At 39.2% G+C, this 26,504-nt stretch overlaps 1 protein-coding gene across 1 annotated transcript in view; it reads right to left on the minus strand.

Moving 5' to 3' along the window:
* LOC143889964 (diamine oxidase [copper-containing] 1, peroxisomal-like) overlaps positions 1 to 26,504 on the minus strand; it is an 89,386-nt gene that overhangs the window by 11,222 nt on the left and 51,660 nt on the right. The window contains exons 9-10 of the mRNA XM_077394400.1: positions 23,810 to 23,950; positions 9,082 to 9,350 (exon numbers count right to left, since the gene is read on the minus strand). Coding sequence (XP_077250515.1) covers positions 9,082 to 9,350; positions 23,810 to 23,950 — 410 coding nt within the window. The remainder of the gene's footprint in view (positions 1 to 9,081; positions 9,351 to 23,809; positions 23,951 to 26,504) is intronic.

The raw sequence follows: 26,504 nt of genomic DNA on the forward strand, positions 1-26,504 counted from the left end.
TAGAGGTATGATGATTTGACGGTTATCTTCAGGGTTACGTCTCGATGGAGGCCACTGACTCAATGCGATTGTAGCATTATCTACGGAGCAATAATCGCAGTGGGGACCACTTGTGGGTTCTGCAGGATCTACCGTTAAATCTCTGCTACGATCTCACTCACTACTCGATTGACCTATTATAATCTATTAGATAGAGGTCCTGTATTTATTTGGTTGCTCGCACGAGCTAGTTTCGTAGCATTGGATGCATTGAAAGGATATACACAATGTATATAGCGTATATGCACTATGGGATACATTGGGAATACCAAAATGGTTAAGTATTAACCATCAGGGTATTTTGGGAATATCATAAATTATGTTGGAGCTTTAATCCTATTGGATAGAATTGGATTGCATTAATTTAATTAGGAATTAAATAAAGAATGCAAAGGAATTTAAATTGGATAAGTGGAACCCACATGGGACGAATTTGGATGGGACCCATGTCCACACGCCCCATGTGGTGTGTCATTATCAATTTAAAATTCAAATAATATTTTAAATTTTATTGCTTGATTTGTTTTGACAAATTAAAGCAACACATGCGGTGAAAATGGAAAGAAAGAGAGAGAAACAATTGACCAAAACAAAATTGGAAATAAGGAAACCACATGAGGCAACCTAAGGTTGCCTGGGCAGCAAGGCACGCCCCCCCTTGGGCGCCCCATGTGGGTTTCCTAAGTGGGGTGGCTAGTTTCCCAATTGGAGATTCCAATTTTGACTAGTTTCCTTAGTTTTTGGGATTTCTCTAGAAACTTTGGATTGTGCAAAAAGCAATTGAAAACTCTATACAAGACAAAGTGCTGGAGTTTTTTAGAGCTTTCCCATAATTCTATGTGCTGGAAATTGGTAGAGACACCCCAAAGTCTTTCTCTTGTTCTTCTCTTTCAATTCCATCATCTAGTTTTGTCTTTAGAAGGTTAAAGACAATCATCCAAGCAAGCTCTATTGATCTAAACAATTATTCTCATATTATAATCTGATTTAGATCAGATTATTAAGTGAACAAAGAGTTGTAGACAAGTTCCTTTGTGCAACAAAAGGAATCCATCGATTCAACTTGCGGTTTCGCGTCGATTAGATCACCGGGGGATTTTCGAGGAGTAGATCAAGCGGACGTGTTCTTCTCTACATCAACTAAAGGTATTTGATTTATATTTGTGTTCATTAAATCACCATAAAATCAATTAGTCCCTAGGAATCCTAGGTTAGAGCAAAAATTTTGTTCTACACGGTTTATTCTTCCGCTACGTGTAGCGATTTTGTTCGGGGTTTTTCAACCTTCCTAACAATAGTGCCTTCCGAAAAAAAACTGTAGATACAGTAGCTCTTGACATGGAGAAAGGGAGATGAGAGTCAAGGGCGAAACTTGCTAGAGAAGAAGATAGTAAGGTTGGAGTCACATCAACCCAAAACCCCTCACATCAAGGGGTTCCTAAGGCATTACCGTCTAAAATGATCAGGGCATCACATCCATGGTTGCAAACCAAGCATAATATTTTATTCAATTCATCATAATAAGAAAAGGGGGGTAAAAGGCCTTACATGTATAGAAGAACATTGAAGTATGACCAACTACAACTTTTGGCACCCCAAACTTACAAACTTATATCCAATTTCATCTTTTAGACCTTGAGATAAGTATGTTCATAGAGGTTGGATGCCATAGAATAAGTCACCGCAGTCAGTTAAAATCAAAGAGAAAACTTAAATTTTAGATATAGTAGATCTTCAGGTGGAAAACTGGAAATGGATGTCAAGGATGATACTAGAGAATAAAATAGATAGTAAGGTTGGAGTCACACACCATCCCAAACCCAAGGCCAAATAGGATGATCAAGGCATCACACAAGATCTATAGAACAAGGTTACCTGGAATGCGGTTCGTTCCGGTACACGGTACGGGAACGGGTACGGGGTACGATGGTAGCCCGGTACGCGGTACGATGAGTGTAGGTTAAGTCAGTTGGCTATTTTAGCTAGCGGGTCAATTTGGAGTGCAAATCTGGGTCGCTCTGGTACTCTATATACATAATTTCATATATTTTTACAAGAATATCATTCTATAGTCCATACTGCATACATTTAATAAACAAAACCAAAAACCTCGTGTATGCCATTCATCTATATTTAAAATGAAAATTCCAGTTCCAATCCAATCCAAAATATATAAAATTTTAAGATTTCCAAATATAACTAAATTAAGTAACAACATATATTGCATTCTCAATCTTAAATGAAAGCAAACAGAAAATAGCTACTTGGGTTTGAAATAAGAACATAAAAATATGAACAAACTAATAAACTATTGTGCAACTTTCTTTTCCTAGTCCACCGAAGTGTTCCTTCTATCTATGCATCTCTCACTTTCGTGCGGGTCGCCATTTTTTGTGATCCAGGTCGCAAACGACCCACCTTTCGGGTCAGCGACCCCGGATAGCGGGTCGGAGGGTGGGAGGGCGATCCCGGTAACTTCGCTATGGAAAGCATAACATGAAAAAAAGGGACCAAAGGCCTTACAAATATAGAACCTTTGACTAAGACCAACTACGTCACATGGTAGTCTACACTTCGACGCTTATTCACCTAAGACTTGGACTCTTATTCACTTAAGACCTGGACTCTTAATTCACCAAACATGTAAAATAAAAACTCAACTAAACTCCATAAAACAAGAGGACTCTAATAAGAAAACTTAATTTTTTTTGTAATATTTGATGGCCCCCCACTTTTATGAGGTCTTCGCTTAAGTGACAAGTCTTATTAAGACAAGAAAACTAAAGTACCGCTAAAGGTGAATGGACCATTATCGGACAATAAAGAAGCTACTTTGAAAGAAATAGTCGACTTTTATAGTCACCTTTTTTCATCAGAAGATGTTGAGCGGCCTATTCCTCTCGGTGTAGATTTTAAGAGCCTTGAAGAAGAAGAGAAAAAAGGCCTTGAGCTACCATTTTCTGAAGAGGAAATTGAAAGGGGGGTTTTTTCCTTGGGTAGAGACAGAGCTCTTGGGCAGATGGATTTTTCCTTGCTTTCTTCAGGAGTGCTGAGAGAATGTGAAGGAAGATATCATTCAGTTTTTCAATGAATTTTATGATGGTTTGGAGTTGGACCGTGGTACGGGTGCTACCTTCATTGCCTTGATTCCTAAGGTAAAAGGTGCATCATCAATTTCAGAATTACGTCCTATCAGTCTGGTGGGAAGCTTGTACAAGATTCAAGCAAATGTTCTAGCGGAAAGATTGAAGAAGGCCCTCCCCAATATAATTTCTGGCAGTCATAGCACATTTGTTAGCGACAGACAGATTCTAGATTGCTCTATGAAAGCTAACGAAGTTGTAGATTTTTATCATAAGACTGGTCGTAGTGGTTTTATCTGTAAATTGGACACAGATAAGGCCTATGATAGGGTGGAGTGGAAGTGTCTGGCCTACCTAATGAATAGGATTGGTTTTGACCCGAGATGGAGATCTTGGATCTTCAAATGCATATCGTCAGCTTGTTTCTCAATCCTCATCAATGGGTCCCCCAAAGGATTCTTCAAGTCCTCCCGAGGTTTAAGGCAAGGGGATCCCCTTCCCCCTTTTCTTTTCATTGTTGTATCTAAGACCTTGAGTAGATTCATGGAAAAAGGGAAGCTATGCGGCCTAGTTGAAGGCTTCAAGATTGGCGAAAATGGGATCGAAGTCTCTCAGCTTCAATTTACTGATGGTGCTCTTTTGTTTAGAGATGCTGCTGAATTGAAAGTTCTAAATTTGAAAGCGATTATGTGGTGTTATGAAGCAATTATTGGGCAGAGATCAAACTTCCAAATATCCAGAGCCTACGGAATTCATTTGGGGAGGAGGATCTTTAGGTGTTAGATGGCATTATGGGGTGCAAGGTGGATTCTCTACCTACTACTTATCTTGAACTCCCGCTTGGGGAAACAAACACTAAAAAATTGACTTGGGGAGATTGGAAAAGAGATTGGAAACCTGGAAGAGAAACTTAGTATATAGGGGAGGCAAAATTACTCTTATTAAAGCTGTGTTGTCCAATATTTCGATATACCACAGTCTTCAAATGTCCCATGAGAATAGTGCATAGAATTATTGAACAGATTCAAAGGCGCTTTTTGTGGGATCAAATGAAAAACGTGGTATCCCGTTGGTGAAGTGTGAGGAAGTTTGTAATCCCATCAAAGGTGAAGGCCTTGGAATAAGAAAGATTAAAGAGACCAATATCGCCCTCCTTGGGAAATGGTTGTGGAGATTTAGTAATGAAGGGCGTCATATCCAGGCTCAAGTTATGGAATGCAAATATGGTGCTGCGCCGGGGCATTGGGTAACAGAGGATAGTCTTCGTTGCCTTGGGGTTACAATATGGAGAGATATTATGCGATTTGTTCACAGATTTGATGCAGGCGTCAGATTCAGAGTCTACTCAGGGGATAAGATTCGTTCTTGGCTAGACAAATGGTGCTCAGATCGGAGATTAAAAGATATGTTCCTTGGGTTGTACGCTAGTGCTGATAAAAGAAGGGTTCGTTATAGACAACATAGAAAGAAGGAATGGGACTGTTATATGGAAACCTGAATTCAGAAGAAATTTCTTTGATTGGGAGCTTGAAACTATTGCTAGGTTTCTGGAATTGCTCAAAGATGGTTACATAAAACAAGACGGTGAAGACAAACACAGGTTGGAATACCTCTGGCGATCTCACAGTCAAGTCATTTTATCATCAACTGGTGGCTAACCCCTTATCCTCAATGGTTGCTAGTGTGGACATTCCCTGCTCCTCCAAGAGTGTGCACTTTTGGGTGGGCGGCTTCTCTTGAACGGATTCAACCGGTGGATTTTCTGCGTAAAAGGAATAGCCCTATTAGCATTCATTTTTCATTATGTATAGAAGCTGGGGAATCAGTGGATCATATCTTCTTATGTTGCAAGGTGGCGAGAGAGTTATGGAGTAAACTTCTTTGCAGATTGATACTCAATTCCTGCAAAGCTAATAGACCTATTACAAGGTTGGTTGACAGCTCCTCGGAAGAAAAGAGGAAAAGTATTAAGGAATGTTTAATTCCTAGCCATATTATGGGTAATTTGGAAAGAAAGAAACCCAAGGGTTTTTGATTGATCCTCTAAAAGCTCGATTTTCCTCTCCATTAAAGTCATTGCCTTGACGATATCATGGGTGTAATAACCCTTATGGATCTCCTCATAAGATTATATAAATCCAGACATAAAACTCAAACTCACAATCTCATAGATAAAAACTCACAAAGGAACAACATTTACATTCATCACATGGACTGTCCTGCAATTCCCAATTACCAATTACAAAAGAGTATGATCAGGGAGGGAAATAGAGAAGAGAATGGTGGAGAAAATGTGGGAAGAAGATGATGTTTGTCGGATCCAAGGGCGCACTGCACTTGGAATGGACGGTGGATGGAGGTAGAGGATGCTCACTACATCTTCACTCAATTGGCGGATGGATAGAGGAGTGCTCACTGCACCTTCACCATTTAGGAGATGCACTATCTCACAAGCATGGTCGGCTACACTAGCCAAGCTTCACTTCAATACAATGAGATAATAAGCAAACATAAGCCTTTCCTTACCTATCCAACCTACTTATAACCAATACAAAACATGGTGTCCATATCAAATCAATGCCTAAGCAAAAATGTCCAAGAGAGTGGCTTTTGCCCAATGCACACAGAAGGGGTGCCCCTATCATTTCAGTACCACTCTGAAACACTCCAAAGTGTCATATCATATCCTCTTTGAATGCTATATGGCCCTTGGCGCCATGCCCTATAGAGTGACTCCCACTCCATTTGCCTCATAAGTAGGCCACCTCCGCATGATCCGGCCCCATGAATGATGTCCAATCACACAAAAAACTGTCCCATACGGCCCATCCATTCGATCCACAAACACTAGATCAATGTTCCTAAAAGGGAACATTACAGTGGGTCAAAATTCTTCCGAACTTCAAATTTGTTTGTGCCTATGCCTTGTGGGAAGATTGGAAAGGAGTGTACAATAGTAAGGAAAAGAAGGACAAGACAGTGCAACAATGGACCCCTCCTCCCAGCGGCTATCTCAAACTAAACTTTGATGGATCTAGCTTGGGCAATCCTGGTGCAGTCGGAATTGGAGGAGTATTGAGAAATGATATAGGGGCGGTAATTTGGGCTTTCGCCGGTCCCATTGGTGAGGCGGATGCCTCGGAAGCAGAGGTACATGTATTTCACCAAGGATTAAAACTATTGGCTAGAGATGGTATAGAGACTGTGGTGGTAGAAGGCATAGTTGTCAAACTCTTATGAGTCGTACGAGTCAACTGTCGAGTCGAGTCGAGTTGCTGAGCTTTCGAGGCGAGTCCCCTCTGTTGAAGACTCATATGAGTCGTCGGTGACTTACGAGTCATTGCGAGTCGAGTCAAAAAAATAAGACTCTTACGAGTCAAGTTGAGTCGTTGGGCACAGGCTTTCTTGTTTTGATGGTTGAAAACTTGGAAATTGGAAATTAGAATTTAATTATTTTTTTTAAATGGTAGGCAATTGCATTAAACGCGATAAAAGACCAAAGAGGTCTATACAAATAAAGAGACAGAAAAAGAAAACAAGAAGAAGCCCCACTGCAAGCGTCGAGGAAGGAACTCAAATTGCTCAACTCTCCCCCTAAAGACACCATGTCTAACTAAACTATCAGCCAGACTATTAGCTGACTGCCTAACATGATGGAAAGAAATCGATGCATCCCCCACCCTGTCTTGTATCTCATTGAAGAAAGAGGTAATCTCCAAGGAAGGAATGAGAGCCACTAAGCTACCTTATCACATTAAGCGAGTCTCCTACTACTACCCTATTCAAATCTTTATTCTCAAGATACCTTATTCCTTGGTAGATAACACGCACTTCAGCTTCATTAGTGCAAGCGACTCCAATGGGACTCGCAGAAGCCCATTTCATAGCTCCAAATTCATCCCACAAGACTCCCCCAATTCCGTCGGGACCAGGATTTCCCATGCTAGACACGTTAAAGTTTAGCTTCAAAAAACAATGTGCGAGAGGCTCCAGGTCTTACAATCTTGGGTTCTTGGCTTGAACCACGACAAATTTCCTTCCAAGCATATCATAAATCATGGGCGGATATAAATCTAAAGCAAGGAAGGGTTTTCACCCATGATTAACTTCCAACCATAACTTAATTATTTTTGTGCATGCAAGTTACAAGCATATAGTTATTTATATTTTTGGCTTTAGTGCTTTATCTATGTGCTATTATGTTATATTTTTTACATGCTTCATCTTTCGATATATAATAATATTTTTTCAACTAAATTTCTGTTCTTGTCAAAAACTCTTACGAGTAACGAGTCGAGTAACGAGTTATAAAATTAAGAAATCGAGTCACGGGTTGACAACTATGTTAGTAACTTTCCAGGATTAGTAGTTTTCATTATTTCTTTCTTTTTGTAGAGGGTTTTTAGTTGGCAAGAGATATCGTGGATTTGGTAGGATTTAGTTTCTTGTTTTTATTTTCTTATTTTTCGTATAAATATGAGAGCTTGTACCTGTAAAAAGCAAATAAATGGAATATTGAATAAAAGTTACTATCTTATCTCTTCCTTCTTTCTTAGTGGATTCTAGGGTTCTTCTTCTCTCTTCTTTCCTAACAATTTTAGGATTCTTTTCTTCTCCCTAGTGGATTCTAGGGCCTATTTCAGATCGTACGCTCCGGCTGCGATTCTACGTTGGATCGGTTGTGTTAACTTACCAACTTCTCCAAAAGCTTAAGCTGTAAAAAGATGAAGCATGTGATCACTTGATTTCTAATCGAATCAAGTCCAACCTTCTGTCCACACATGCCGATTACCAAGCAAATGGAAGTATCTAATTCGATGGAAAGGATTCCAATTCGAGGTCGAAGCGAGTAGTTCATCTGTACATATCTATTCTACGTCGGGCCTAAATTTAAGCTTGTTCTCTTCATTTTCTCTAAACTCGAGGGTGAGATTCTTTCAAGTGGGAGGGACTAATGTAGGACATTAATGATAGATTAGTATCTTTCTTTCTTTTATTTCTACTAGAATTAGTAACTTTCTAGGATTAGTATTCTTCTTTATATCTTTCTTTTGGTAGGAGGTTTTTAGTTGGCAAGAGTTATATTGTTGATTTGATAGGATTTAGTTTCTTGTTTTTTTTTTCTTTTTTTCCCTATAAATATGAGAGCTTGTACGTGTAAAAAGCCAATAAATGGGTTATTGAATAAAAGTTTCTATCTCATCTCTTCCTTCTTTTTTAGTGGATTCTAGGGTACTTCTTCTCTCTTGTTTCCTAGTGGATTCTAGGGTGGTTCTTCTCTCTTCTTTCCTAGTGGATTCTAGGGTTCTTCTTCTCTCTTCTTTCCTAGTGGATTCTAGGATTCTTTTTCTTTCTCACTAGTGGATTCTAGGGCCTATTTCGGATCGTACGCTTCGGCTGCAATTCCACGTTTGATCCGCCGCTGCGTTAATGTGTGTGTTAGTGTGCGCGTGCACGCCATACAATGACAAGAATGCCTTCTTTAAAGTGGTGCGTCTAATAGTAATATTTTATGAAATCTTTCTTCGGTGAGCGATGAGAAAATTTAGTAAAGCAGCTGAGGTGATCATGCCCCTCTTACTATGGGTACCAAAATTGATCCATCATATCTATTCATATTACAAGAGAAGAAATGCATCCAAGAAAAAGATAATTCAAAGAAAACGAGGGCACTAAAAAAGCGGGAGATATGTCAAATATTGTACGATCTGCATAATAGAACACCTTAACCATGTTCAGGATCGTCCCTGCAACATATCAAACTTCATCTTTCCTAGGGCATGACTAGGAAGAAAGGAAGAAAATGCTATTGCTACACTTTTCAATATTTCTTTAAGATATATGCTCGCAAATGGAATCAGCATTGATTTTATAACATTCGAACAATTGCGAATCTCATGGAGCAATTAAGAAAAATTAATAGGTCAAAGCAATCAGTATAAAATGAGTCAGAACTGACCAAAGAACAATATCAGTTTCCTCAAGGGGGCGATTCTGCTTAACCCATGTTGCCAACCCCTCGTCGATACGTGGATTTTGATTAGGAAACTCCCCTCCAGGAAATTTTTCATCACGGTTATATGCTGTAACCCACAGATTGTGCTTCAAGAAAGCAGATCTTCTCAAAAATTTTGCCTCTGGACCAGCTAAAGGCAAGCAATTCGAACCAGGCACTAGCTTATAGCCTGTTAGCTGCCCAGTTCGATTGACGGTTCTCGTGTTCCTGATCTGAACATAAAAAATTTGAGTATATTTAATCAGCCATGGACATACCCCTTCAATTCCATACCAACTAAAAATGAACCATGACATTAAATGATTTAATGAAAAGAAAAGTGGTCAACTATAGAAATGAGAAAAAGACAAAACCATATACTTTAAATGAAGAATGCCAATAAAATTGCAGTTGATAAACTGACTAGAAATACCAATTGATTTTCCATATAACAAAATAACTTTAAAATATCCAAAAAAGGAAATTTGTCTAGGATGTGACAAGTGTCTTATGAGTTAACTTGAGTTGCTTTTCCTTCAAAACTACTACTGAATAATGCAAACATATCTATACGCTGACTTCACAGTTTGGGAAGATCTTAGGGTCTACTATTTAATTTAGGGAAATGATATTTACGCCCCTTTTGATCACCAGGGATACCCACTGACAGTCGACGTTGCAATCAAAGCCCTTGAATTTTTCTGACATCAAGTACATCAGGCCTCCTTTTGTCATTGATACACTGACACCGGGTGTGCCTGGTGATCAAAAGGGGCGTAAATATCACTTCCCTTAATTTATCTAGACAGACGTCAATATTAGATTCACTCTGTTAGCAGTTTGTACGAATCTACTTGGGCATATGCTAGCTGTTAAGCACTCGAATTATTGAACTACGAATTTTAGCTTGTACTTCCAAAAAGGAATAACATTTGTAAATTGCAAACTATGTATGGTTGACCATGATATTGGGCATTATACTGTCACAATAACTTGAATGATAGCACACCATAAAATTTTCAAATGACATGTGCTTCAATGTACTCTCTCTCTCTCTCTCTCTCTCTCTCTCTCTCTCTCTCTCTATATATATATATATATATATATATATATATATACACACACACACACACACACACACACACACACACACACTCACAGTAGCATCTTGGCTCATGCTATGCATGTAGGTACAATAATGGGCGGCAATCCATCAAAACATGAGGTGTAAAATAGTGGCGGCCCTCTATGAATGGGCTTGGGTGGAGATCGTGGGACCTACCCTATCATAACATGCTGTAAATGGTGGGCCACACCACATGCAATGACTAGAGGAGAGATAGTGAGCCACTGGGTTTGGGTAGAGATGGGGGGCCCTACCGTATCAAAACATGAGGTGTAAAATGGCAGGCTCCACCCATGCTATGCATTAGGGGAGTCAATGGATCCAGACGGTCCGATGGATCGTCCGAATCCGAACGTTAATGAACGGGATCTAAACATATGAATAGGATCCATGGGCATATTTCGGATCATCAAATCTGGGATCCGAAAAATTTTGGATTGTGTATGGGCACGCCACAGATGCCCATTGGATAGTCACGATCCGAAATGGTTTACAAAAATACCCTCCAAATTTTTGTTAATGCTAATTGTTCTATGAAGGGTATTTTGGTCAAAATCTCTCTTATCACTTAGGGGTTTTGTTCTTTATGCGTCATATTCTTTGATAATAGTTATACATTATATTTGTGTATGTAATTTTGATTAGTTTTATTGTTTACAAGCATTATTATACACATAGATTAAACATAGATAAATTTTTAATTTAGTTGAAGAAAATGCATAGACACACTAATAGTGGACTGCCATTCCATCTCTTTTTTTAAAAATTAATTGTTTGCTTAGCTTAGTGGGACATAATAGGACACTCTGATGGACGGTCCGAATTAAAATGGATCGTGATCATGATGTGGAAAGTAGGATCCGAAGAACAATCCGACTCTGACCCGACCGATAAGGAATTTGAATGGATCGTGACTGTGACATAGGTGGATCCGACCCGAAGTGGATCCGTTAACACCCGTACTATGCATGGACTTGGGTAGAGATAGTGGGCCCACCCATGGGGGTAAAATGGTGGGCCCCACAACATCCATGGGTTTGGGTAGAGATGGTGCGCCCCACCACATCAAAACATGAAATGTAAAATGGCGTGACCCACCCATGCTATGCATGAGTGTGAAATGATGAGCTAACCATATCAAAACATTCTTACAAACTGATGGGCCCCACAATGCCATGCATGAGGCATTAAACGTGTTGCCATGCATCTGTATATTCTTTATCTCTCTCTCTATCTGTGTGTGTGTGTGATTTGTGGACACGGACACGAGTGTCGGACACGGCAAACCCCCAAACTTTAGAAACGGGGACATGGCTAAAATAGAAAGTATATGTAATCATGATTTGTGGATATGGATTCGTTTCCAAATTCGGCATGGATACAAATTGTCTAAATGAGGTAAACACAATATTCAATCAAAAAACAGAATGTCACACTAGACACGGTACAATAACATGTCCACACAGCCACATTAAGTCTAACACTTCCAGCAATACAAGTAAAAGTGTCCAAAGGAGTGTGGACACGTGTGGACAGGCGTGTCATGTCGGACACGGCAGGACACGTGAGTCGGCAATAAATTCGAAGTGTCAGACAAATCATATATATATATATATATATATATATATATATATATATATATATATATATAGAGAGAGAGAGAGAGAGAGAGAGAGCAAACCCCGATCCCCAGTTAGAATTTTTTCCTTTTCGGATTTAAGTGTCCCTAATGCAGTACACGTGTACATGAGCCTGACACGAAACGTTATGGTTAATCGTGAGTAGGTAATAGCCCAAATGACGCTATGGTTATATGATCCTAATATTGTGACGAAAGGACATAGGAGGTAATGAATATGGACGATTGGTACAGTTTTGCTTCAACTGTTCATTTGCAGCCCATAGTAGTCTTACTAATTGGACACTGATAAAAAAATGGGCCCAACCAAATGAGCAGTTTGGATCATTAAGAAGTGTCAAGATATACTAGATTAGAGATTGAGATGGACAAGAAAAAGACATTTCTATCACAAGATACTTTTTTCATATATAATGTACAGAAGTTGCAATATGATGCATGGCCATATTTTTCCTCCAAAAATATGAGTTCACAGAACTATAAGTTGTTACTGATGCTATTGATGGGGAACACAGCATTGTTCTCCCATTGGATGATTTCAAGCTCCAATTTGTGGCTTTTAAATGGATGGTTAGAAAACAACAAAACAACAATCAACAATCATCAAGAAAACCTCCAAAAATCAAAGGGTTAGGATAACAAATGGGTAAACATTTGGTGCATGCTCCATCCATAGCAAGGCCTATTAAATAATTTGTTTGGATTTTTTAACGAGTGGGCCACACTTGTAATTCTGTCGGCTCATGTTTCCGAGGGAAAATATAGCCATCCATCATACAAAAACTCAATATATGCTTACATATTCTACAAAATATATTGTATAATATAACTTGATGTTAAAAATAATTTGAGTTCAAGAAAAAGCAAACTGATAATCTTTAGAGATCCTTAAGAGGGTGAGGAGTGAGGACAGCATTGGAATCAACAATGAAGAGGAGGTGATTGGAAGAGGAGAGGATTGGACTGACAATGGTGAGAGGAATGCAAGAGCAAAGCGAGAAGATTGAGGAGACAAACATTTTGTGTTGGTAAGGTGTAGATGATGAAAGAGAAATTTCTTTTTTATTTATTGTTCTCTTTCCTTTCTCCCTTTTCAAACCTAGTTTCTGTTAGACGGGTTTTTTTGAGGTAAGAGGACTGAAGAGACAGCAATTGACGAGTCGATACCAGGAGGCTGGTGAAGTGGATCATTTCTTGTGTGTGTGTGTGTGTGTGTGTGTGTGTGTGTGTATTTAAACAAAAAATACATATTTTTACTAACTAGGCACTGTGTAACACCTTACCCAGTCTAAAAAAATGTAGAGAGGGTGGAAAAACTAGTTTTGGAGTTGGAAATACACACATGTATATATGTGTGTGTGTGTGTGTGTGTGTGTATAACTGTGTGTGTATGGACACCCTCGGTTATTTCTATTGTACAAATGGGTTCATATAGAACATTTTTCGAGTTATTCTCCACCCATTCATTGATATTTCACAATTGGAACAGCAAATCGACACAAGAATGCATCGTAATTTGACAACAAATTTGTATTTTATAAACAAAAAATACATATTTTTACTAACTAGGCACTGTGTAACACCCATACTTATAAATTTCGTTTCGTTTCGTCCGAAATGGACGAAACATTTCGTTTTCGGAAACGAAATCTTCAAAATTTCGTTTCGTTCAAAATTTCGGTCACTTTCGGTCATTTCGTTCGAAATTGACCGAAATTTCGGATTTCGTCCGAAATTGACAAAATTTTGAATTTCGTCCGAAATTGGCTATAACGGTTAGTTTGACTATTTTTTGCAGAAATTACATCAATGCCCCTGTAACGGCTCTTTTGGGTTTTTGACCATTTTAGCCTCCAAATGTGACCGTTTATAGCTGTTGGGAAGGGTATTCTAGTCATTTTTACTTGCACAAACAATAAAAAACTCTATAAATAGCATTTCCCCTACCTTCTTCTCCTCCACCTTCACATAAGTGATTCTCCTTCTCTTTTCTACTTTCACTTACACTATCTATTCTAATAAATTTCATACAAGTCTACACTCTTCTTCAACTCAATCCAAGTCCATTTTGCAGCAAAGGGAAAGCCTACCTTCAACTTACAACTACAAGAACTATTTCCTAAGGCTTGCAAATTACAAGTTACACTACAAATTTCAAATGAAGGCTTACAAGTTACACTACAAATTTCAAGTGAGGGAAGGCTAATATTATCTTATTCTCTTCAAATCAAGTTCAACCTCAAGGTTCTCTTTATTTCTTTCCATTTCCTTTCTTTTATTTTTTACTTCATTTGTCCCCTTCTACTTCATTTTTTTGTAATTTGTTTCAATTTTCTTTCTTCTAATTCATTTTTCCCCTTCTTCAACTTCATTTCAGAATGAGTGAGTCGGGCTCGGGACCTTCTGCAGGAGCATCCTCTATTGGTTCGGCACCCGCTAAATCGGATGACCCGGCATGGGCTTACGGTACATTGGTTCCGGGTCAAAAAAATAAAATAACTTGCATATTCTGTGGCAAAGTCATATCGGATGGAGGTATAACCCGCTTGAAAGAACATTTAGCGGCTGTTCCTGGTAGAGTAGCATCATGCAAAAAAGTGACTGAAGATGTAAAATATCGAATGAAGCAACCTTTAGATGCAAAGAGAAAAGAAAGGGCTAGGATGAGCCTATCCAGAGCAGAGGTTGGAGGTTTTTATGGCACACCAGATGAAGAAGAAGAGCAGGATGAAGAAGACATTGGCACACAATTGCCTCAACGAAGAGGTAAGGAAGTTCTTGTAGAACCAAGTGCTACAAAAAGGAAGAAGAACGGAATCACACGAGGGATCAGGAATTTCTTTGCACCACGAACAACCCCTGGAGCCCAGCCAAGCATTAAAAGTGCTTTGGCTACCAAAGAAACAATGGATAGAGCAGACATGGTGGTTGGCATGCTTTGTTACGATGCCAATCTCCCTTTCAACGGTGCCAATTCACCTTTCTGGCAACCTATGTTTGATGCTGTGAATGCAGTGGGTTCGGGTTATAAGGCACCTACTTATCATGCTTTAAGGGGTTCCATTCTGAAGAATACAGTGGATGAGGTAAACAACTACTTGGAGGAGATTAAGATGTCATGGAGATACACTGGCTGTAGCATTATGGCAGATGGATGGACAGACACCAAACAACGTTCCCTAATCAACTTTTTGGTGTACTGCCCTAGAGGAGTCATATTCCTCAAATCCGTTGATGCATCTGGCATAGTGAAGAATGCCGACGAATTATACATTATCTTTGAAAAGATTGTCGAGGAGGTGAATCTGGAATATGTGGTGCAATTTGTAACTGACAGTGAGCCAAGTTACAAAGCTGCTGGGAAAAGACTAAAAGCCGCATTTAGTACATTCTTCTGGACTTCGTGCGCAGCTCATTGCTTAGATCTCATCTTGGAGCATCTGTGCAAACCGACTGTATTTTCTCACATAGCAACCACAATTGAGAGGGCTCGGACGATTACAAAGTTCATCTACAACCATGGAAGCCTCTTGAATTTGATGAGGAAGAAGTTCACAGGTGGGAAAGAGTTGTGCCGCCCTGCTGCAACCAGATTTGCTACAAATTTCATAGCATACAAAGTCTGGTGTTGAATCGGAAAGCACTTCAGCAGATGTTTGTGTCTGATGAGTATAGTACTAGTAGGTCTGTCCAACACCCACTGAGTGAAGGGGTAGTTAGTACTGTGTTGGATAAATCTTTTTGGGACCAATGCAAGTACATTCTAAACATCAGTGAGCCTTTAGTGAGAGTGTTGCGTTTGGTAGATCGGCAGGACATACCGGTGATGGGTTACCTATATGAGGCCATGGATAAGGCCAAAGAGAACATCAAGGAGAGATTGAAGAGAAAATCAGATTACATGCCCATCTAGAGGATCATCGACCAAATATGGGATACGCAACTCCACAGTCCCCTCCATGCAGCAGGATATTTTCTTAACCTTACTCTCTTTTTTACTCCTACCTTCTCTAGGCATAGTGAAGTTACCAGAGCCTTGTTGGCATGCATCACTCGACTGGTACCTGATGAAGCTACACAAGACCTCATCACCAATCAGATTGAGGATTATCGAGAGGCTAAAGGTATGTTTGGAATGAAGCTTGCAATCCGCAACCGAACGAAGTTGGGACCAGGTATATTTGAGTTGTTTGTTTAATTAAGTATAATTCATTTTAACTTTCAATTTCTCAACAAATAATGCTTTACTAATTATTACTTTACAGTTGCATGGTGGAATCAATTCGGAGGTGACGTGGAAGAAGTACAGACCTTTGCGATCAGAATCCTCAGTCAGACCTGCAGTGCGACTGGGTGTGAAAGGAATTGGAGCACCTTCGAACACATTCACTCTGCAAAGAGAAATAAGTTGGAGCACCAGAGATTAGATGACTTGGTGTTTGTCCATTACAATCTTAAGTTTCGAGAAAGGTATACAACGTAATATAATGTTTTCAACTCTCACATCATCACTTTAAGTTTTTAAGTTTAACCTTTGACATTAAACTTAATATTTTCCTTTTCAGGGACTTGTTGAGGAAATCATCTACCACTAGTGACCCTTTGAGCATAGACCATCTGGATGTCATGGTGGATTGGGCTGCAGAAGAAGATGTCATATTCACGCCGGAAGACATTGGGTGGAAAAATCTTGAAGCACCTACTGCTATGGTTGGGGCCGGGGACGACAACGACGACATTCTCATGCCTCTTGAAGAAGATGTCCCTACTGGTGGTCCAGGTGGTGATGACGGCGGCGACGAAGAAGACATTGAGTATGATCATCCGGGTTATGATGACTGAGAGTTGTTGCTACTACCTATTGTCTATGTTTCAATTTCATGTATCTCTTTTTTCTTATGTTTTTCTATGTTTCAGAATATCAGTTGGACTTGTGCAAGACTTTATGTGTTTAAGTAATGAATATGCCTTTTGAGACACATATTTTGGACTATTTATTAGTTTATCATCTTTCTCTATTGATTTTTTATTTTTTTGGATTTTTCTCATATTTTTTAATATATTTTTTGTGTGAACGAAAAGTTTCGACTGAAATCCCACCGAAATTTCGTTTCGGTGGCCAAAACGAAATGGCGACCGAAACGGAATTTACAACTATGGTAACACCTTACCTGGTCTTAAGAAAATGTAAAGGGTAGAAAACTAGTTTTGAAGTTGGAAATACACACATGTATGTATGTGTGTGTGTGAGGATATATGTTTCATACATATGTATATGTGTATATATATACACATATATATAATACATATATAATTATTTATATGTATATATATGGGTGTGCGCGTGTGTATACATATACACACATACATACATACCTACCTACCTATATATATATATATATAGAGAGAGAGAGAGGAAAAGGATTGTGCGCTCGAGGACCCAAACACATGGGTCCCACATTTTTTGTGCTCATCAAAACCATTCATTTGCTAGGCCCCATCATAGATAGGATGTGTACAAAAAATCAGGTCCATTGGATCATCCTAACCCCTCCAAAAGTGGAGGGCAAAAATGCGCAGATTTATGGCAAACGGTGTCTGTCCATTTTGACCTCCACAAATGGATGGGTTAGGATGATCCAATGGAGCTGATTTTTTTTACATACCAAATCTATGTAAGGGCCTTTCAAATGAATGCTTTGGATCAACCTAACAAAGTGGGCCCACATGAGTTTGGGGCCCTTGAGCGCACCTAAGCCTGGTGCGCTCAAGCACACAATCCTTTTCCTCATATATATATATATAAACTGTGTGTATTGGCAACCTCGGTTATATCTATTGTACAGACGGGGTTCATATAGAGCAGTTCTCAAGTTATTCTCTACGCATTCATTGATATTTCACAATTGGAACATCAGAATCAACTCAAGAATGCGTCATAATTTGACTACAAATTGTTATAAAAATAAATATATATTATTGTAATAGGATGAATTTCAGAAACAAAAAAAGTTCCATATTTTAAAGGGATAACCGGTGTTTAAAAATGTGGATGAGGGCCAAAATGCGGCCTAGAAAGATCCGTATCGACTTAAACAAACTTGGGAGAGTAAAAGGATTTTTTATTGACTCTGTACGGCAAAACACGAAACACGGTGGCAAAATGCGAAATGGGGCCAAGGGAAAGGGGAGTCGACGATGACACAGAGGAGTTTTAAAACTATGGGAATAATAATGAGTCATGCAGAAATTTGCAACTCGCAAGTGTCTTATATATATTATATATATATATATAAGTGATTGAACTCGGTTGAGTAGATAAGCTTATCTACTACACCGGGCAAAAAACAGGGGGGCTCACATCGTTTTGGTGATCCAAACCATTCATTTGAAAGGCCCTTACCTAGATAGGGTGCCCACAAAAATTCAGATCCATAGGATCATCCCAATGTTACCTGGAACGCGGTTCATTCCTGTGCATGGTACGGGAACGGGTACGGGATACGATGGTAGCCCGGTACGTGATACGATGAGGGTATGCTATGTTCGTTCGCAATTCGGGGTGGCGGGCCAGTTTGGAGCGCTAATTCGGACTCACACACACACATATATATATAATTTCATATATTTTTACAAAAATATTATTCCATAGTACACACTGCATACATTTAATACACAAAATATAGAAACCTCATGTATGCCATAGATATTTTTTTGTAAAGAAAGTTCCCGTTGGAATATATAAAAATCCTTCCATATTCCATACTACATCCATCTAATAAACCAAAAAAAAAAAAAAAAAAAAACTCATTTATGCCCTACATATTTTTTTTTCAAAAAGAAAGCTCTAGTTCTAATCCAACCCAAAATATATAAAATTTGTAGTTCTATCTCCATTTCTCCCTTAGTCTATATGCATTTCTCTCTTTCTCTCCTGCGGGTCGCTGCGGGTGGTTATTTTTGGCGATCCGGATCGCCAGCGAACCACGTATGGGATCGTGCAACCCTGAATCGCAGGTCAGAGGGTGGATGACGAAACTGGTAACTATGAATCATCCTAACCCCTCCAAAAGTGGAGGAAAAAATGGGCATATTTCTAGACAGTGTCTGTTCATTTTTTCCCCACTTTCCTTCCACATTTGGATGGGTTAGGATGAATCTGATTTTTTGTGGGCACCCTATCTAGGTAAGGGCCTTTCAAATGAATGGTTTGGATCCCCCAAATAATGTGGTCCCAGACCGTTTTTTGATTGGTCAAGTAGATAAGCTTATCTACTCATCCGAGTACAATAATCACTTTTCCGTATATATATATATATATATATATATATATATATATATATATATATATATATATATAAATATATATATATATATATATAGAGAGAGAGAGAGAAGAGTAGGTACTCCCTAGAGTAGATAACTTATCTACTCCCTAGCTTAAAATAACAGTTGGGGCCACATTGTTTGGGTGATCCAAAGCATTCATTTGATGGCCCCCCACATAGATAGGGTGTGCCCAAAAAATTAGCTCGATAGGATCATCCTAACCCTATGACTTGTGGAGGCAAAAATGGACCTATATAAACCTGCACACGAGCTCGATAGGATCATCCTAACCCTATGACTTGTGGAGGCAAAACTGGACGTGTATAAACCCTATGACGTGTATAAACCTCTATATATATATATATATATAGAGAGAGAGAGAGGTTGTTGTTCCTGTACAAGTGTGTAGGTAAGCTTACCTACACACGAGTGCAGAAACAGGGTGGGGGCCCACATTTTTGGGGGTCCAAAGCATTAACATGGATGGCCCTTCCATGGATAGGGTGTGGCCCAAAACTCAGGCCCATTGGATCATCCTAAGGCTGTCATTTGTGGTGGGGAAAATGTGCACAAACATGGACACACAGTGTCTGCCCATTTTTTCCCCACCTTTGATTGGGTTAAGACAATCCAATGGGGCTGATTTTTGGGCCACACCCTATCCATGGAAGGCACTTCCAAATGAATGGTTTTGATCCCCCCAAAAATGAGGGGCCCCACACTGCAGGAACAATTTTCTCTCTCTCTCTATATATATATATATAGAGAGAGAGAGAGGTTGTTGTTCCTGTACAAGTGTGTAGGTAAGCTTACCTGCACACGAGTGCAGAAACAGGGTGGGGGCCCACATTTTTGGGGGGCCAAAGCATTAACATGGATGGCCCTTCCATGGATAGGGTGTGGCCCAAAACTCAGCCCCATTGGATCATCCTAACACTGCCATTTGTGGTGGGGAAAATGGGCAGAAACATGGACACACAGTGTCTGCCCATTTTTTCCCCACCTTTGATTGGGTTAAGACGATCCAATGGGGCTGATTTTTGGGCCACACCCTATCCATGGAAGGCTCTTCCAAATGAATGGTTTTGATCCCCCCAAAAATGAGGGGCCCCACGCTGCAGGAACAATTTTCTCGCACACACACACACACACACACACACACACACACATATATATATATATATATATACACAAGTGTCTCTAGTCTCTAGTTGACTGACTAGAAACACTGTTTGTCAACAAACCTGCCCATTTGGATGGGTTAGGATGATCCTATGGACCTGATTTTTGGTACACACCCTATCTATGTAAGGGCATTTCAAATGAATGCTTCGGATCAGTCAAAAACTGTGGGCCCACATGAGTTTTTGACGCTCGAGCTCAGATAAGATATCTAGGCTCTAGCTCAGAAACAGTTTTTCCTCTATATGTGTGTGTGTGTGTGTGGGCTTACTATTCCTGCATTAGAGCACAGATAAGCTTATCTACGCTCGACTACAAAAAGAAGGTGGGCCCACATTTTTGGGGTGATCCAAAGCATTCATTTGGAAGGCCCTTACCTATAACAGGTGTCCACAAAAAATCAGATCCATAGGATCATCCTAACCCAAATGGGCAGGTTTGTGGACAAACAGTGTCTGTCAATTTTCCCCTCCACTTTTGGATGGGTTAGGATGATCCTATGGTTTTGGATGGAAAAATAGGCAGGTTTGTGGACAGACAGTGTCTGTCCATTTTTCCCTCCACCTTTGGATGAGTTAGGATGATCCTATTGAGGGGTGCAAGTTTGGCCCTGTGAGCCTTGACCCGCCCTGAGCCCGAACAGGGTCAGGGTTGGAAAATCTGACCCTGAGGGCGGGTTTGGGTGCATTTTTTTGGCCCTGACTCAGGGTCAGGTCGGGTGGGGTTCAGGGTTGATACTCCGGGCAGACCCGACCAGACCCCCTTTACACTTTACCCCGGCCCGCCCTGACAGACCCGACCCTGTTTACACTTTACCCGCGGCTCACCCATGAGCCTTTCTGTTTTTCATTTCTCCATCTATTGGGTTTTGGTTATGTATTTATCACCAAAAATCATATATCCATTAGAATAATAGATTGTGTGGAAGTATTTTGATTTTTGACAATAAAACAAACTGAAAACATGTAAAATTGCCCGGCTCGGTGCGACCCGACCCCCTTTACACTTTACCCCGGCCCGGCCCAATCAGGGCCAATCAGGGCGGGCAAGGGTTGGGCTGAACCCTGTAGGGCGGGCATTGGGTTGAGGATTTTCGGCCCTGGCTCAGGGTCAGGGCTAAGATAATGGCAGCTTTGCAAAACCCGACCCTATTGCAGCCCTAATCCTATGGATCTGATTTTTGGTACAAAACCTATCTAAGGAAGGGCCTTCCAAATGAATGCTTTAGATCAGCCCAAAGATGTGGGCCACATGATATTTTTGCACTCGAGCGCAGGAACACTTTACTGTGAGTGTGTGTGTGTGTGTGTCTATATATATACACTAGTGGACAACCCGTGCAATGCACAGCGTAAAAAATAAATAATTCACTACAATTTTGCCAATATAGGTAGGATATTGAGAAATAGAAACAATTTTGCTAAAATCATGGGATATAATGGAGATTTTCTCTCCAATAAATAGAAACAATTTTGCTAATATAAGTGGGATATTGAGTAATAGAAACAATGTTGCTAAAACGGTGGGATATGGTGGGATTTTTTCTACAATCCAAATATATCACCTTATAGAGAAAGTTTTACGTTTTTTGAGGAGAAGTGCCATGTGGCGCACCCACGTCGTCCAGGATTCTGTTTTACATATATATTATATGATATATATATATATATATATATATATGGATTTGCTAGGGTCCATCGCAAAAGGCATTTCCCAACTGGTCTGTCGCATGTCAGACCAGCCACCTCGTGAATGGAGACAACAAACATGCGACAAACCAGCCACGAAATGCCTTTTGTGATGGATGCTAGCAATCCCAATATATATATATATATATTAGACTTTATACAGTGGACAGCTTTGCATGCACTCGCACAATATATAAGCCTCCACGGATCAGAGGGTTAGGATCATCTTACGTAGAAGATTTTCTAGGCACGCCCTATCTATGTCAGGGTCTGAGAAAGGAATGGTTTAGATCACCAAATCAATGAGTGCCCGAGTGTATTTTTGGGCTGCGCGTGCATCAACAGCCGTCCACCATATAAATTCTCATATATTAATATATAAGTATATAATATGCAAATATCACCATATATAGGAAGGATTAAAAAACTGTACCTAGATTCCGGTGGCAGGATTTTGTTTCCTAGTATCTATAAGCTAGTATGGGTATACGACATGCTATTCATCAATCATGGAGTTGGACAGTGTTGTAGACCAACATGCAAGACAAAACAGACAAAGCAGGGTAGCTGTTAGTGGTCATGTGATGCCGTCTCCCGCATATTTATGACATGTTTCTGACTTTGACAATGCTAGTCTTTTAACAGGAACGAATCTGTGATTGTAGTGCTATGGAAATGACTCATACATGGCTAACATCAATGACATGTCACAGAAACAGGTATGTATATGGCATGGTCATGCATGGACGCAAAATGTTTGAGATTCATTTGTGCTTTTATTTACATATAATGAATAAAGTACCCAAAAAAAAGATAAATTACTTGCATCAAGTTATGCTGGATTTTAATTTAACGGGATAAAAGTAAATTCAACAAATGAAATGACGAAGGAAGCTACACATTAATGTAAACGAAGGAATCCTCATTGATACACAGGCACATACACATATCAATGAAATCTTATAAGTACGTTTGCAAAATTTTCATTTTCTAAGTGACATTACCATGTTTTGATAATGACACAAACTCAGCGTGTCTATTATTTTTTACACAAACTCACCTTTTCTATTATTATTTAACCAGCTGTAAAGAGCTATTACAATTCCCAAAAAGCTCTCAGCATCCAATTAAAAAGGAAAAGACATGTTGAGTTTACGTCATTATCAAAACATGGTTCTGCGAATATTAGTCGCCTAATCTAATGAAGTTTAATAATATTTTAACTTTTATGCTTTGTACCATATTATGTTTTGGAAATGCCAAGTCGTAATGCCACTCCCAGTATCCGTGTCAGTATTTATATCTAGATTGAGCACCATAGGTTTCAGATAGGTAAACTACTTGACCAGAAACCAGAAAATGTTGAAGTCACAATATTTTGAGCCTTTTTAGACCAAAAAGGTACTCAAAACTGATCATTATCGCATAGGTTTTGACTCCTATTAAGATCACATAGATAAAAATGTATGAATAATGTATAATTAAGCTAGAAGAAAGTGAAAAGATAATGTAAAATGTAACAATTGCTTCCAAAAGATGCAAAAACATGGACAATCTCTAATATGGAACATTTGTCTTCAAAGGGTTAAGAAGAGATCTCAGAATTTACGCAGTTATTGGATATATGATCTACAATTGTTAAAACAAGAACAAGATATAAGTATCCAAGGTAAACATAATGCCCTCTCTGAGTAAGAATAACTTCATTGACCAGGTAAGTATGCTCACAATCCAGTGTCGAGCGGATGAAGGATTACAGTCGCGCATTGCTTGCAATTCGGACCTGAGTAGTTTCTCTTCAGCATAGAATGCATTGTTATGAATATTATTAGCTCCTGGTTCTTCAACTTTAACATTCACCTCAACCACCTACACAAAAGAGGACCACAGGCATATCTATGATTATAATATTGACAACAGTGATAAAACAAATACCCATGACCAACCTCTGAGGTAAAATATGAGTTGAGAGACAGCATGTGTACTTGCTACTAATTGCACATGGAACTATCAATCGACCATAATAAAAAAATCAGTAAAGCAATCTAGACATGATGCATATAAGGATATGATAGTCTGTGTCCATGGTAAATCAATAGATATTATGAACAAAACATATATCTTATATTTAAATTTAAGAACAAAACATATATCGTATATTTAAATTTAACTTGCTTCAAGAAGATACATTAAGTACTGAAAAGGCATATGCAAGGCACACGCCGAGAGAACATAAAGGGGAGAAGGCCTTATGTAAGGTTGAGGTGACAAAGAAATGAAGCTTGCAGCCCATAGTGTATTGTGATTCGTGAGCCTCACTACAGGATGGTTTATGTCTAACATTAGACATTTGGCGCTGGCCAGAAGACAACTGGTACCAGTGTTTAAAAATGCGGATGCGGTGTGAAACAAGGCCGAAGAAAATCCTAGTCAACTCGGCACGACACGGTAGAGTACTTGTTTAGCGTGGCTGAGTACTCGATTGACGTGGTGATAATTCGGGAGAGTCAAAGAAGTTTTTACTGACTCTGTAGGACAAAATGAGGAACGAGGATGCGGCGCAATGCGGAATGAGGCCAAGGTAAAAGGGTGTTGATGCGGACGTCGGGGAGTTTTTAAACTATGAATGGTACTATGATAGTGCACTATAGACCGTGTTACATGGATTCTTCTTAACGGGCAAAGTACCCATGTTGGACACGTGTCAGATTCCAATACTTCAGAATTCGCTGTGATACTTCTTGAACTCTTTTATCTGTTTTTTCTAAATACTACTGCCAAAGCTTTACAATTAGCACATGTTTTGAGTTTTATCCATCCTAATAGTAAGTTTGTTATATGAAAAGAAAACAATATATTTACATAATCTATTAAAATTTTCAATATATTACTTGTTATAACCATATTATTATGTAAGCAAACTAAAATTTGAGAATTGATTTAAATATTTAGACAAATCCACTTAATCTTTTCGAGGATTGTTGAACCCAACAATCAGACTCATACTAATGCAACATAGGTACTATGTGGACTTCTCTCCCTCTAGCGTTTCATAAAAAAATCGACTCGTGTCTCTCTAATACGAGAACACAAGGAGAAAACCCGGAAAGACACCTTTCTCTCTCGTTTTCGTTCTCCCTGTGTCTCCTGTGATAGATTCATGCACACTGTGATACTAGAGTGTGTATTTAGTGGTTTTTGCCCCTATTGTGACATAATCCTGCCAATGGGAGAAGAAGACGGTTGACAATCAAGGATCAAAGCTCTGTAAACACTTTCCGCTGCATTCGTCATAAACAGTGAAAGGTACACTTTCACTTAGTGTATGTTTCAATTCATCATATCATCATATTTGTATTTTTTTCTTTCAGTAAAAATCTTTTCTTTTGTGTAAAATATTTTTGTTTTAAAGAAGCAAGACTGTAAAACGACAAAAAACACCAGTAGTCGATCGCCTAAGAAGGTAGGCAGCAGCCCTTGGTGGAGCCGTAGGAGAAGGGAGGAGATGGAGTCACCTTTGTGTGACATGCTTTCTTGCTTTTTATTGTGTGTCTTCACTAGGCATAGGATGAAGCATGTAAGAAGACAAAGGAGAAAGATTTTGACTCAGTTTGACTCAGCCCAACTCGCTGTTACAGGTCGGCTAAGTCGACACAATCATTGTCACGTTGAATCACTAATTTGACACAGTTTTGTCGATTTGAGTATCGTTTGCGGTGTTTCTGTCATTATTTTCGCGCTGTGACTGTTATTGCATGAAAAAGTTAATGTTATTTATAAGTGCTTTGAATTAATTAGATACTCATTTCTTGATCTCTTTGTGCTGTGGTTTGAGAAATATAAATAGTGGTTAATTTTTTTATTATCGAATGTTATTACAATCTTAGCGAAATGTTCCCTCGATATAATTAAAAAGATTATTATTTGATAATTTTGGAAGAGGAACAAAGATGTTAATGTGTGTGCAAGAAAACGCCACTTATGTTCTTTTCTAAGTCACAAATATCGTTCTCGGGAATTCCTCTACAAGGGAAAATCGCAGATTATATTATTACTTTTTTTTCAGGTTTTCAGGAAAAAATAATAAAAATTATTTAAAAATATAGAATTTAGGATGATTCAAACGACACATGCTAATAGTGACCATTGTTGTGTTGTGCCAGTGAGCAGCCATGCCCGTGGCTCCTTTTTTTATGGTTAAGCTGGGAATGAACCTCCAACCTCAATGTTGAAAACCAAAGCCTTAACCAATTGGACTAGAGGCTCAACCCTTTTTTCCAGGCTCCTTTGTTGTTTTCTTACCTGCCATGGTGGGGCGTGGCTGGGTTGGTGCCCCGGCCTATTGGGAGGTACAGATGCCGGCTTGCAAAGACCATGGCTGCAAGGTTATGGCCGGGCTTGTCTCATACATGCCCACCCACGC

Source organism: Tasmannia lanceolata, unplaced genomic scaffold (genome assembly GCF_043159265.1).
Source record: "Tasmannia lanceolata isolate RefF3 unplaced genomic scaffold, GAP_Taslan_0.1 ptg000013l, whole genome shotgun sequence".
NCBI classification, from domain to species: domain Eukaryota; kingdom Viridiplantae; phylum Streptophyta; class Magnoliopsida; order Canellales; family Winteraceae; genus Tasmannia; species Tasmannia lanceolata.